This window comes from Thalassophryne amazonica, chromosome 5, assembly GCF_902500255.1.
Source record: "Thalassophryne amazonica chromosome 5, fThaAma1.1, whole genome shotgun sequence".
In the NCBI taxonomy this organism is placed as follows: Eukaryota; Metazoa; Chordata; class Actinopteri; order Batrachoidiformes; family Batrachoididae; genus Thalassophryne; species Thalassophryne amazonica.
In genome coordinates, this window is record NC_047107.1 from 70,343,152 (window position 1) to 70,355,819 (window position 12,668).

Below are 12,668 nucleotides of genomic sequence, written 5' to 3' on the forward strand. Positions count from 1 at the left end.
ATTCATTTATTTTTGCTGATCTGAAAAATGATCTGATCTGAATTGTGGCTTTTGTGATCTGTGACACCCTAAAAGAGAAGCATATAAATTATTGAATAGTGGCCAGCTCGTCTTAATGGACCAATTGCTGATACATGGCATCCTGAAAAAAGGAGTATGACTAATGCACACATGGTTCACAAATGCTTACATAATTTACATTCAATACAGAAGACAGATGTGTCAATTTGTCTGGGAGGCTTCAACACAAAGGATTGCAAAAATCCATTTCAGATTTAGATTTGCTTGCGCACACACACACACACACACACACACACACACACACACACACACACACACACACACACACACACACCAATGTCAGAAGCTGAAGTGCAAGGTCTTGAACTTGAGAATAACATGGGGTTGAACGTCTTGCTCAGAGATAGCAGTAGCTGGGAACTAAACTAAACACCCTTCAGTCAATTCTCCCTATTGCATATAGTAAATCATCCCAGGATGCATTGTGTTGTCAACATCAGTTGTTTTGTTTTCCTTTAATTGAGCCCACAAATTTATAAAGGCGTACATTTCCTTTAATTGAACCCTCAAATTAATAAAACGTGCGCACGTTTCCTTTAATTGAGCCCTCGAATTAATAAAAAGTGCGCATGTTTTCCTTTAATTGAGCCCTCAAATTAATAAAACGCGCACATTTTCCTTTAATTGAGCCCTCAAATTAATAAAACGAGCACACGTTTTCCTTAATGAGGCCTCGAATTAATCAAAAGTGCGCTGGTTTTCCTTTCGTTCAAAATGAACTCCATAATATGACCTAAACTGTCATACTCACAGCGTGGAGACACTTCGCCCTCAGCATTCTTTTTAATGTGCTTAAACTCCAGATGATGCCATGCTGGATAGCTGGAGTTCTCTACATGTCCTTGTGCACCCAAACCATGATGATACACCCTGACCAGATCCTTTCTAATGGGGAAATGTATTACACTGTCTCCTGGTTTGTTGGCTAATAGCTAACATTTATGTGTCAAGACAATATTGAATGCATGTTTTACAAATTGTGGCCATGTTTAAGTAGATTGTGCCGTTCTTTTATTCAAATGATGCTTAAAACGTGCGCACAATATAATAAAACGTGCGCACAATGTAATAAACGAGGTGCTGAAGCTTCCACCCACATCCAAAGACATGCAGGTTAGGGGAATTGAAACTTTATACTTGTCCCCAGATCTCCCTTGTAAATGAGATCTCAATCTCAATGGGACTAACCTGGTTAAATAAGATTATAATTACACCATGTTCACGTGCTTTTAATACAACAATAAAAATTAATTAATTAAAAACTGCAATTAGACAGTTATTGTCTGTGATACTTGAAGCAAATTGGTGAGAAATTATGCTGCACTCTGCCAATGAAGGCACACAGCGCTTTATGCCAGAAAACAGAAAAGGGATTATTACACGAAGATTGTGCATGTTTTTTTTTAAGTGTCCATGTGTGTTTGTTCATGTGTGCATGTGTTTCCATGCAGCCCACCCACACACATACAACAAAAAAAAAACAAACTGTGATGCAGTTCAAAATAAAGACATACAAGTTCAACTGCATTTTCAAGAAACTTATTTCTGCCTAGATGTGAAAATGGCGTCATCATAAACTAGAGCACAGGACTTGTAGAGGGCAAACCTCCGCCAACACTAGTTTCCAATTCCACAACTTTTTACCTTGGAAAAAATTTTTACCTTGGAAAAAATTTGTGGGCAAAGTCCTGTTAGAGTGGCTTTTCATAAGCTAAAATGGGCTTTTCAGTGTTAAAAAAATCAAATATCTGCTAAATCTGCAATACGGATCAGATGCGGATCAAACTTAGTTTGTTCATTGATAGTGAGTTTGCACTTCATTGTCACAAACGAGAGTGATTGAGATATGATGCAAAATGTACACCAAATGGGCTTTTCAATATTAAATTCAAATGTCTGTTGTGAAAGTGTAGTGACACGGACCCACAACAGGGGGCGCAAATGAACGGTCAATAGATGAGCCAAAAAGTAACAATTTAATGTTGTGAAATGTGCACAACGAATATACAGACAATCTCAGAATATGATTACAGTCAAATTACAAAGGTGACGTGTGGGCAGGCTCAAGGATAGAAGACATCTGTCCTGAGAAGGGCTGGAACCACACGATTTCTGCCACCACCGAACCTGGTGAATACTGGAGCCGCCAAGTCCCGAATTCCCAGGTGATCACCGTCTCCGACTGTCGGATCTGGTACTGCTGGCGAGAACAAAGACAGTCAAGTGTGGGTGTGTGTACACCCAGTAACAACAACGGTGGGAATGCCACCTCCACCTCTCACTCAATATGTGATGAGTACCGCAGTGATTCCTCAGGGGAAAAGAGTGCCGTCCTGCACTCACTCAGCTTCCACAGATAGAGGAACCGGTACTCCTGCAAACACTCACAATATACAGATATATTGTAACACAAAACGGCTGAGGATATTACCTTCAATGAAGTACGATATCTCGGCGATGAGGTGGAGATGACGTCTGGGTTTTATGGAGTGAGGTGATGAAGAATGAGTAACAGCTGTCACTCCCGGCTGCGTCCGTGGCGGCAGCGCCCTCTCGTGCCTGAAGCCCTCACTTCAGGCAGGGCGCCCTCTGGTGGTGGGCCAGCAGTACCTCCTCTTCTGGCGGCCCACACAACAATGTCCACAAAATCCACAATCCAGATCAAACTTTGTCAGGTGATAGTGAGTGCCAGTCTGCACTTCACTTTCAAATATGAGTGTGATTGGGGAATGTTTGATTAAGATATAATTCAAAATATATATTAAATGGGTTTTTCAATAATAAATTTAAATGGCCACAAAATCTGGATCAGATCAAACTTTGTCAGTCCATAAAGGATACCATCCCACATAACGCTTTCAAATATGAAAGAAATTTGATCGTTTTGACAGTTATGAATTTTTGAAAATTCATTCAATGTTAAAGATGTGGATTTTTCCTGACTTTGACCTATGACCTTCAAAATCGAATCCTTTCCTGCCTATGAAGATATGAATCTTAAGTAAAAATTTCACAATGATATATGAAAAATTGTGGGCTCAAGGCTGTTCACAAACAAACAAACAGGGGCGATAACAAACCTCCTCCAACTTTGTTAGCGGAGGTAATAACAGTAATGCTGAGCAATTGCACAAAACATACTTTCTCAAACCATTTCTTCTCTCTGGCTAATATTTTAACTTCCTTGTCCTCAAATGTGTGGTTAGTGTCTTTAAGGTGGAGATGAACTGCAGACTGAGGTCCACTGGTGCCCTCTCTGCGGTGCTGGTATAGCCTTTTGTGTAAAGGTTGCTTAGTCTCACCTATGTAGTGTTCGTTACAGTTTTCCTGACATCTGATAGAATACACTACATTGCTCTGTTTGTAACTAGGGATCCTGTCCTTAGGGTGAACTAATTTCTGTCTCAAGGGTTAACCGGTTTAAAGTAAACTGGGATTTTGTGCTGTCTGAAGATCCTCTGTAGTTTTTCCCCTACTCCTCCTACTGTGAGGGCTTTCCGGACAAGTTGTTGTTCTTTAGGCCTTCCCTCTGCAGTTGTGGGCACCTGTAGGGCTCTGTGTTGAAGCGTCCTGATCACCCAGAGCTTGTGTTCAAGGGGTGGTTTGAGCCAAAGAGCAGATATTGGTCAGTGTGAGTTGGTTTTCTGTAAACCCCTGTCTGGAGCTGTATGTTCTCTCCAATCGTAACATCACAGTCCAAGAAGGCTAAATGGTTGTTTCTGGCATCCTCACGTGTGAACTTGATATTGGCGTCCACCGAGTTGATGTGTTCTGTAAAGTCCTCAACTTCCTGTTGCTTGATTTTAACCCATGTGTCATCAACATATCTGAACCAGTGACTGGGAGAGATGCCCGTGAAAGACGTCAAGGCTGTCTTCTCCACTCGCTCCATGTACAGATTGGCCACAATGGGGGATACCGGAGACCCCATTGCACAGCCATGAATCTGCCTGTAGTAATTACCCCTAAACAGGAAATACGTGGTGTTAAGACAGATCTCCAACAGCTGGCAGATGTGGTCTGGTGTGAGTTTGGTCCTTTCAAGTAGAGACACATCCTCCAGCAGTCTCTGCCTCACAGCTGAGACAGCCTCAGCGGTGGGGATGCAGGTGAACAACGATGTCACATCAAAAGACACAATTGTTTCATCTGCCTCCAGCTGCAGGTCCTTGATCTTGTTCACAAAATCTTGTGTGTTCTCCACATGGTGTTCTGAGTTACCCACTAGAGGAGCCAAAATCCACTTGAGGTGCTTGGCCACATTGTACGTGATGGAATCTGTGCTACATACAATAGGCCTGAGTGGCATGTCCTGTTTGTGGATTTTGGGCAGTCCATAGATGCACGGAGTGGCGTCGTCAGGGTACAGTCTGTAGTATGTCTGCCTGTCGATGAGTCCCTCTTTCTCCAGGTTTTGGAGGTAGCTAATGATTTTCTTCTTATAGCCGCTCGTGGGGTCTCTCTTCAGATGTTTGTATGTATTGGAGTCACTGAGCAAGCTGTTGATCTTGGCCTTGTAGTCAGATGTGTTCAGGACCACCGTGCATCTGCCTTTATCCGCTGGCAGGATAAGGATGCTTTGGTCCTTTTGCAGTGCTGACAAAGCTTTCTGTTCTTCTCCTGTGATGTTGGACGGAGGAGGCTTAGCACTGTTCAGCACTGCTGTGACTCTTAGCCGGAGGTCCCCAGCTTCTACTGTCGGTTGGAAACCATTTGTAAGATTCAGACGGCTTTCGGTGGCTTTTCAGTCGAGTGAGTATGCATGAAATTGTTTAACAGCTGGGCATGTTCCAACTTGTCCTGTGAGACTTCCAACATGGAGGTGTTGTTTGTCCCGTGCCATGAGCGGCTGCGTTGCGATGCGCAAATCCGTCCGCACGTCTTTCATTACAAAATCTCCTTTAACAGTGGAATGTGCCGATAAAGTGTTGATCCCGACCTCTTCTGAAACTTCTCTGCTAGTCACACGACGTCCTGCATCAACAGAGCCTTAAATTTGGAAGTGATCTGCTCGTTCCAGCCTGTCAATGGCCGCTCGGGGCGCGATGCGCCTTCCGCCGCCGTGGGCCGTTTTTAATCCAGTTTTAATGGTCCTTAATCCATGTCATACTGATAGAATCTTCACCGAAATCCATCTGAATCTTTCGAATGGTTTCCAACTGGCTGTCTCTAACAGTTTCTGAAAAAATTTCATGGAGCAAAGCAGCAGCCACTCAGCCATTTCCCTGACAACAAAAATCCGACGAGGGGGGTGGACCAGTGCTCACTCAAAGCCTGCCCACAGGCGAATGACGCAACCGACAGGCGTGAAAAACTCACGCATGCGCACGAAGGTTCAAGCTTGTCTGATGCAAGCGCACATGATTCAAATCCATATAGTTTTTGAAAAAAATTAAAAGGTCGGATACTTTTCTCATAGACCTCGTATAAAGTCAAATATAAACTTTTGCCTCAACATGTCCAGAATCTGTTCAAAATGAGGGACTCCAGTTATAATTTGAGAGGAACATTATTTGAGAAACTAAAGATCCGAACTACTGTAAAAAAGTACGGCATATGAAGTACAGTCATATTTGGAATAATTGTCCTGATAATATTAAATTGCTTGGCACCTTAGTTGGCTTTAAAAGCTTTACAAAAATATAATTACCGTTATAGTTTGAAGAACTAGGTTGACCATTTTCTTGTTGTGCTTGGGTTTGTGCACTGTTGCTTGTTTGGTTGTGTTGTGAAATTCTGGTGCATTGACTGAGCTGTATTGTTTGTGCACATTTCTTTTGTATTGTTGTTATGAGTATATATATTTATATATGTATACATTCTTTATTTTTATGGTATAAGGGGCAGGTATTTACAAGCTTTGCTTCTGCCTGCACCCTTTCAGCCACATGGGTTCATTGTACATTGTTCTTTTTATGAGTTTTGTTTTTGTCAGTGTTGTTATTCTGTGTGCTGAATAAACAAATTTATTCATTCATTCAACTAATTCTTATGTATTTGTGTGCACATCTAATTATGGTGGAGCTGGAGGACAGAAGCTGAGCTACCAACAGGTAGATCTGGGTTTGATACCCCAGTCATGCTACCCGCCTGTCTCCTTGGACAAGATATTTCATCTAGCTTGTCCCAATCAAGTCAGTTATAAATGGATACCAGCCGTGGTGCATGAAGTACCCTGCAATGGACTATCGTCCCACTCAGAAGAAGTGCATATAGTTTTATCTGCTTCATGTTACTTTATCTGGGGATAAACAAGGCCACTAATTGGCCCCAGGAGCTGCATCTACCAGACTTACATACTAATTAGACCCCCCAAAAATACTTCTTTGCATTGTGTATGAAAAGCAAAATCCTTTGTCACATTTTGGACAATGACCTACAATCTTGGAGAAGGCATTTTATATATTATACGCAGACTTGGATAAATGAATATGAGTGGCGATACCTTCACACAGGTCTGACTAGATGCCTGTAATTCAATACACAGGCAAAATATTATCATCTTTATCCTATAATGATGCATGTGTATTATGATAGCTGTGATGTCTTCCAGAATGACAGCAACCCCCCTTCCACAGGTTATAAGTAGGCACTGAGTAGTTGAGTATACATTCCCAGTTATCAGATCTTAACCCAGCTCAACATCTACTGCTGTGTTTGACAACACTTTCCACCAAAAAACACTAAACATCTTTTGATTGGATAAGAGTTATTACTCCAGGACATTCCCTGACCAACCAGTGAGCGGCACAATATGTTCTTGTGTATTGTGATGCTCAAACACACCACTTTCACTTGAAGCATCAAGGAAATTCCACACTATATGCTCCCAAAGCATGGACTCAGCAGCAGGTATGTCACACTGAAATCACAATTTAGAAGCAGATACTCAGCAGCTTTTCTACACCATGCTTGGTTAGCAGCATCTGAATGGGTCTGAAAAAAATGAAACATTCGGTGCAGGAAAAACCCCCCACAAAACTTCAACAGCACTTTTTTCAGATGTTACCATCCTGGATTTAAGCAGACATTCTTACCTTGTTGGAGGCCATCTCGCTGACTGAGTGTCTCGTCTGCAGTGTCTCAAGCTGGTCCAGGCACCAGTCCAGCTCCTCTAGGGTCTCTGTAGCCAGCTTCTGGTAGGCCTCCTCTGCAGGAGCAAGACAGGAAGGCAAGGGGTCAGTAAGTGCCCGCTTCAGAGGGCTAGAGGATGGTCCGGGCCCGGGGTCTCCCATCCCACACACAGCTAAACTGGGATACCCCAAGTAGACACATGGGCGACTCTTCATGCTGGACCAGTAAGCCAGCTGTGTAAGCCTGGGAGTAGGGACTCGTCCTGTACCCTAACCCACAGATGAGTAGTCACAGGTGTACTGAGCCTCAATGACTGCTTGAAGAAGAGAAAACTCCAGTAGTCCTGTGGTTAAAATCCCAGATGTAAGATCCAGTAGTACGGCATATGGAGTACAGTCAGAATCCAATCTGGTGGTCCATAATAGAAACAGTCGATTAAAAACTAAAAGAAACACCCCACAGCATACACTACAGAGGAAACCCACCTGCTTCAAGAAAGCAAATAAGAAATGTGAAAAATAGTTTGACTGACGGGGATCACACTCAGTGCTTTACACGTATAAGCCTCACTCTGCCATTCATTAGAGAAGTGTAATTCCAGTCATGTAGCAGGATGAACAGCAGTCTGCTTAGCAGGCCCATGTCTGCCACAGGAGGGATGGAGGGAAGACGAGGATGGAGGCAGAGAGGATCCAGAGTGATGCTCACTACAAGTCAAGTTCCATGTTAATGCCGTCCAACTCGGAACAAGCAGAAAATCTGCCGGAGCATACTGACATGGTCACAACATACAAAGACATCTCCCAGATGCGCACAGATACAGATGAACAAGCGCGCACACTCACACCAGACGAAATGCTAACCATAACACATCATGATTTTGTCTCCTTAGCTTCTACTGCCAATAAACAAAAACAGCCATGCTGACCAAAAAAGAAAAATAAAAAAAATTAAAAGGCACAATCCGCTGCTGTGTGTGTGTGTGTGTGTGTGTGTGTGTGTGTGTGTGTGTGTGTGTGTGTGTGCGTGTGTGTGTGTGTGTGTGTTGCGCGCGCTGGAGTGTTTCCTATAGATGCTGTGTGTGTGTATAGGGGGTGGGCTGCTGTTGCTTCGGCTTCCCTGGTAGCCAAACGTGCTGCTCTCCTCAAGCTGTAGCTAAAGCCTGAGAGGACTGCACTGTGGATGGGAAAGGGAGAGTGACGAAACATGGGCTGGAGTCATGGAGTAGCAGAACGAGAGATAGGAGCTCCCTGTATCCAGTGGGGGTACGTGCATACACATAAAAACACAGATTAACAAATGCAGTCATATTACAACACGAAGATGGAAGCACTACAAGCTCAGCATCAGAGAATCCCTCATTTCTGCCTCCACCAACAATCTTATGTTTTCATTACCGCTTGTTGCTCTGTAAGTTTGTCAGCAGCATTACGGAAAAACTAAGTCTGATTTTCATGATGCTTGAAGGAAGGCTGGCCAAACAAAAACCCATTCAAAGTGGAGTGGATCAGGATCAATGGGCAGATGCAGGACTTTTTCCCCCTTTCTTAAACATTGTGATATTTGTTTTAAAAAAGATATTTCCATTCATTCTGAAGGAAATATATAAATCTTTATGAAAACATTTAGGCACATAATACTTTTGAAGGGGTAGGATTTGAAGCTCATCCACTGGAATCAAATACATTCTTTACCCAATCTTAATTCAATCAGTGTGGGAACAAACAGGACTAGAAGTGCGTACGATAGAAGACTGGACGACTACTATTGGCTTTGGCAAGGCCCCTTCTTTCCAAATGTCCATTTAGTTGTTTTATTGTAACTTAAGACTACTCTTTGAAAATCAATTTATGTTTCTGCTAAATGTCACATTGTCAGAAACTAATGTTGATGTTTTGACCAGTGTTGGCGTGCAAAGCTGTAAATCAACCATACATGGTAATAAATTAGACCTAAAGTACAATTTGCACCTTTTTTCTGTATTTTTAGCTTTTTAATTTGGGATATTTTTGTGCCTTTTTTAGCCCATTTTTTGTTTCTTATTGACCTTGTGCTTTGATTCCACAGAAAGCCCTATAGAAATGGCTATTATAATAGATAATTTTAATAACTAAGTGGCCTGAATATTTTGTGGGAAATTAGTGATATTAGCTCACAACAGTGAACAATGGACATTGATAATTACATTCTGGATTCACACACCATTTCAGCAGGGGGCGGGAAATCATCTACATATTAAAAGTGTCGTGTGTAATTTACTTTAGTAAATACATAATATAATTGTAAATGCGTTAATACATGGATAACACAAGAAAATGGAAACACTTATTTCCATTGTGGTCCATTTAAAAATCAAATGACAAAACTGAAGTAATAATAATGATAATAGTGTGTGTATATGAAAAAAACACACCTAATTTGTAAACTTATTAAGACAGTAAATTAACATTACAAAAACAAAACAAAACGTAATTAATAGGAAATAAAAGGGTTGAGGTCTAAGGTTCTAAAAACATTCTGGACTCACATGCCATTCCAACTTATTATCCAAACTTTGCATAATTTATTACCATGCTTGAAAAATGTTGGCTACCTATTTTATAAACATTACCCAATCTGGAGACCGTGGATTCCCATGGGCAACACTAGTTTTTATTAATAAGAACATGTGATTTTGTTTTTTATATATAAGTCACACTGGAGACTAATACTCTGGAAAATAATCATGTGATACTACAGAGGATTTGCAGAGAAATTACTCCCTGTGTTTTTGTAAGGTGCTATTATGATGATCACCTTTCTTTGCAGAGCTTGCTGTTGTATGAATTTCAGTCAAATGTATAATTTTGAGTTGTTTTCAGGCACACAGCATGCTATGAAAGCTTAAACATAGAGCAGAGAGATCACTGTGATAAGGGGATTGACTATAACATATAGAGCTGAGTTTCATTGCTGGTCGTGATATTTGTCTGTGGACAAGACACTCCATCTACATCGTCCCAGTCCAAGAAAAAAAAAAAAAAAGTGTTTTTTTGGGGGGGGGGAAGCGGTGGTATTATTCACCTCAGCACTTACTATGCCGGGAAAATCACCACTGTCATGCGAATGTGCATTTGAAGATCATCAGTACACACAGTACACAGAGACAAGGAATGGCCAATTTATTTATTAAGAGCAGGGTAACTTGCACAACTTACAAAATTTAGTTTATACTGAAATCCAAGCATTATAATGTTGGTTTATTTTTGTAACGTAATGCAAATGACAGCTCATTTTAATGACAACATATTTACCTGGGGTGAATTCTATAACAAATGATTATAATTTTTTTAAAACTGTGTGCATGAGGTTATGAAATTACTGGAAGTTTCCTTTGACCTCACGTCATGCGCGGTCCTGGGGGATGCATGCTAACATCAGTAAGATGTCATGTAAATCACTTCAGAGGTGTTATCTGGTTTCAAAAACAGCACTTTTAGATTTAATAATATTAATTTCTTGTTAGCCTTCACAAAATAAGAGAAACAGTATTTTCTGCCATCTTGGATTATTTTGTTCCAGCAACAACCAAACTGATGTCACTGTGCACCTGATTGACTGTCGGCGTGTGCTTCCCACCATCCCTCACGTAAGCTGAGGCATGTCCCCTCATGATCTATAACATAGATATGGTCACAATAACAGACTGTACCCTAAGTAGGTCTCTACCATAACCAAGTTCAAGCCTTAAATTTGTCCCTTTCAAGGGAACTATTTCATTTTTTTCCCAGACAACACAAATTAAATTCATATCGGCAATTTCAATTCAATTTATTTAATTTATATAGTGCCAAATTACAACAAAGTTGCAATGTCATATTATGAATCCTCTATTTAAAGGCTAATGAATAAAATTACAGTGGTGCCAAACTTTTTTTTTATGATTGATTTTAAATCCTAAAAAATCCAAAAGGCTGTACACCTCTTAAATGAATAAAATCAAAATCATCTTCATCTGGGGAGATTCCACTGCAGTGCTGCAAACACACCATTTTCAAGGCACATTCATTTTTCATTTGGTAAATGTTCAGTCAATCACATTTTCAGTTAAAATATGTATGATTATCTTATTTTCTGTATACCTGCAAGTGGCTGTTTGGACATCATTTTGCGCTTACAGTCATTAACATACTGCCGTCTATGTCATGTTACCACCCGCTGTCATTTACATAATAATCTGAGCAGATACCTGCAAAATCTTCACCAACCCAGTGTACAAAATATTGGAATGGCCATGCAATTAGTATTCGCTATATGGAAACTTAGTACAGTGCATCAATACCCATAATGACAAAGTGAAAAGTTGGGTTTTTTTTTTTAGATTTTGCAAATTTATTAAAAAATAAACAAATAAATCACATGTACATAAATTTACAGCATTTGCCATGAAGCTCAAAATTGAGCTCACGTGCCTCCTGTTTCCATTTATCACCCTTGAGATGTTTCTACAGCCTAACTGGAGTCCACCTGGGGTAAATTCAGTTGATTGAACATGATTTAGAAAGGCACACACCTGTCTACATATAAGGTCCTACAGTTGATGGTGCATGTCAGAACACATTCCAAGCATGAAGTCAAAGAAATTGTCTGTCGATCTCCCAGACAAGATTGTCTCGAGGCACAAATCTGGGGAAGGGTACAGAAACACGTCTGCTGCTTTGAAGTTTCCCAATGAGCACAGTGGCCTCAATTATCTGTAAACGGAAGAGGTTCGGATCCACCAGGACTCTTCCTAGACTTGGCAGCCTGTCTAAGCTTAGTCAGGGAGGTGACCAAGACCCCAATGGCCACTCTGTAAGAGCTCCAGCATTTCTCTGTGGAGAGAACCTTCTAGAGGGGCAACCATCTCTGCAGCAAACCACCAATCAGGCCTGTATGGTAGACTGACCAGACGGAAGCCACTCTTTAGTAAAAGGCACATAGCAGCCCACCTGGAGTTTGCCAAAAGGCACCTGAAGGACTCTCAAGCCAGGAGAAACAAACGTCTGTTGAGACAAAGATCTCTTTGGCATGAGTATCAGGCATCATGCTTGGAAGCAATGCTCATCACCTAGCCAATACCATCCCTACAGTGAAGCATGGTGGTGGCAACATCATGCAGTGGGGATGTTTTTCAGCAGAAGGAAGTGGAAGACTATTTAGGCTTGAGGGAAAGATGAATGCAGGAATGTACAGAGACATCCTGGATGAAAACCTGCTCCAGAGCACTCTTGACCTCAGACTGGGGTGATGGTTCATCTTACAACAGGACAATGGCCTGAAGCACACAGCCAAGATATCAAAGGCGTGGCTTCAGGACAACTCTGTGGATGTCCTTGAGTGGCCCAGCCAGAGCTCAAACCTGAATCCGATTGATTATCTCTGGGGAGAGCTGAAAATGGCTGTGCACCAACACTCCCCATCCAACCTGATGGAGCTTAAGAGGTGCTGTAAAGATGAGAGCAAAATGCCCAATGATAGGTGCACCAAGCTTG

General features: G+C 41.4%; 1 protein-coding gene across 3 annotated transcripts in view; it reads right to left on the bottom strand.

Annotated features, from left to right (window-relative positions):
* pde4d (phosphodiesterase 4D, cAMP-specific) overlaps positions 1 to 12,668 on the bottom strand; it is a 769,874-nt gene that overhangs the window by 83,133 nt on the left and 674,073 nt on the right. For all 3 annotated transcript variants that reach the window (XM_034170507.1, XM_034170506.1, XM_034170508.1), the window contains exon 6: positions 7,119 to 7,231. In XM_034170507.1, coding sequence (XP_034026398.1) covers positions 7,119 to 7,231 — 113 coding nt within the window. The remainder of the gene's footprint in view (positions 1 to 7,118; positions 7,232 to 12,668) is intronic.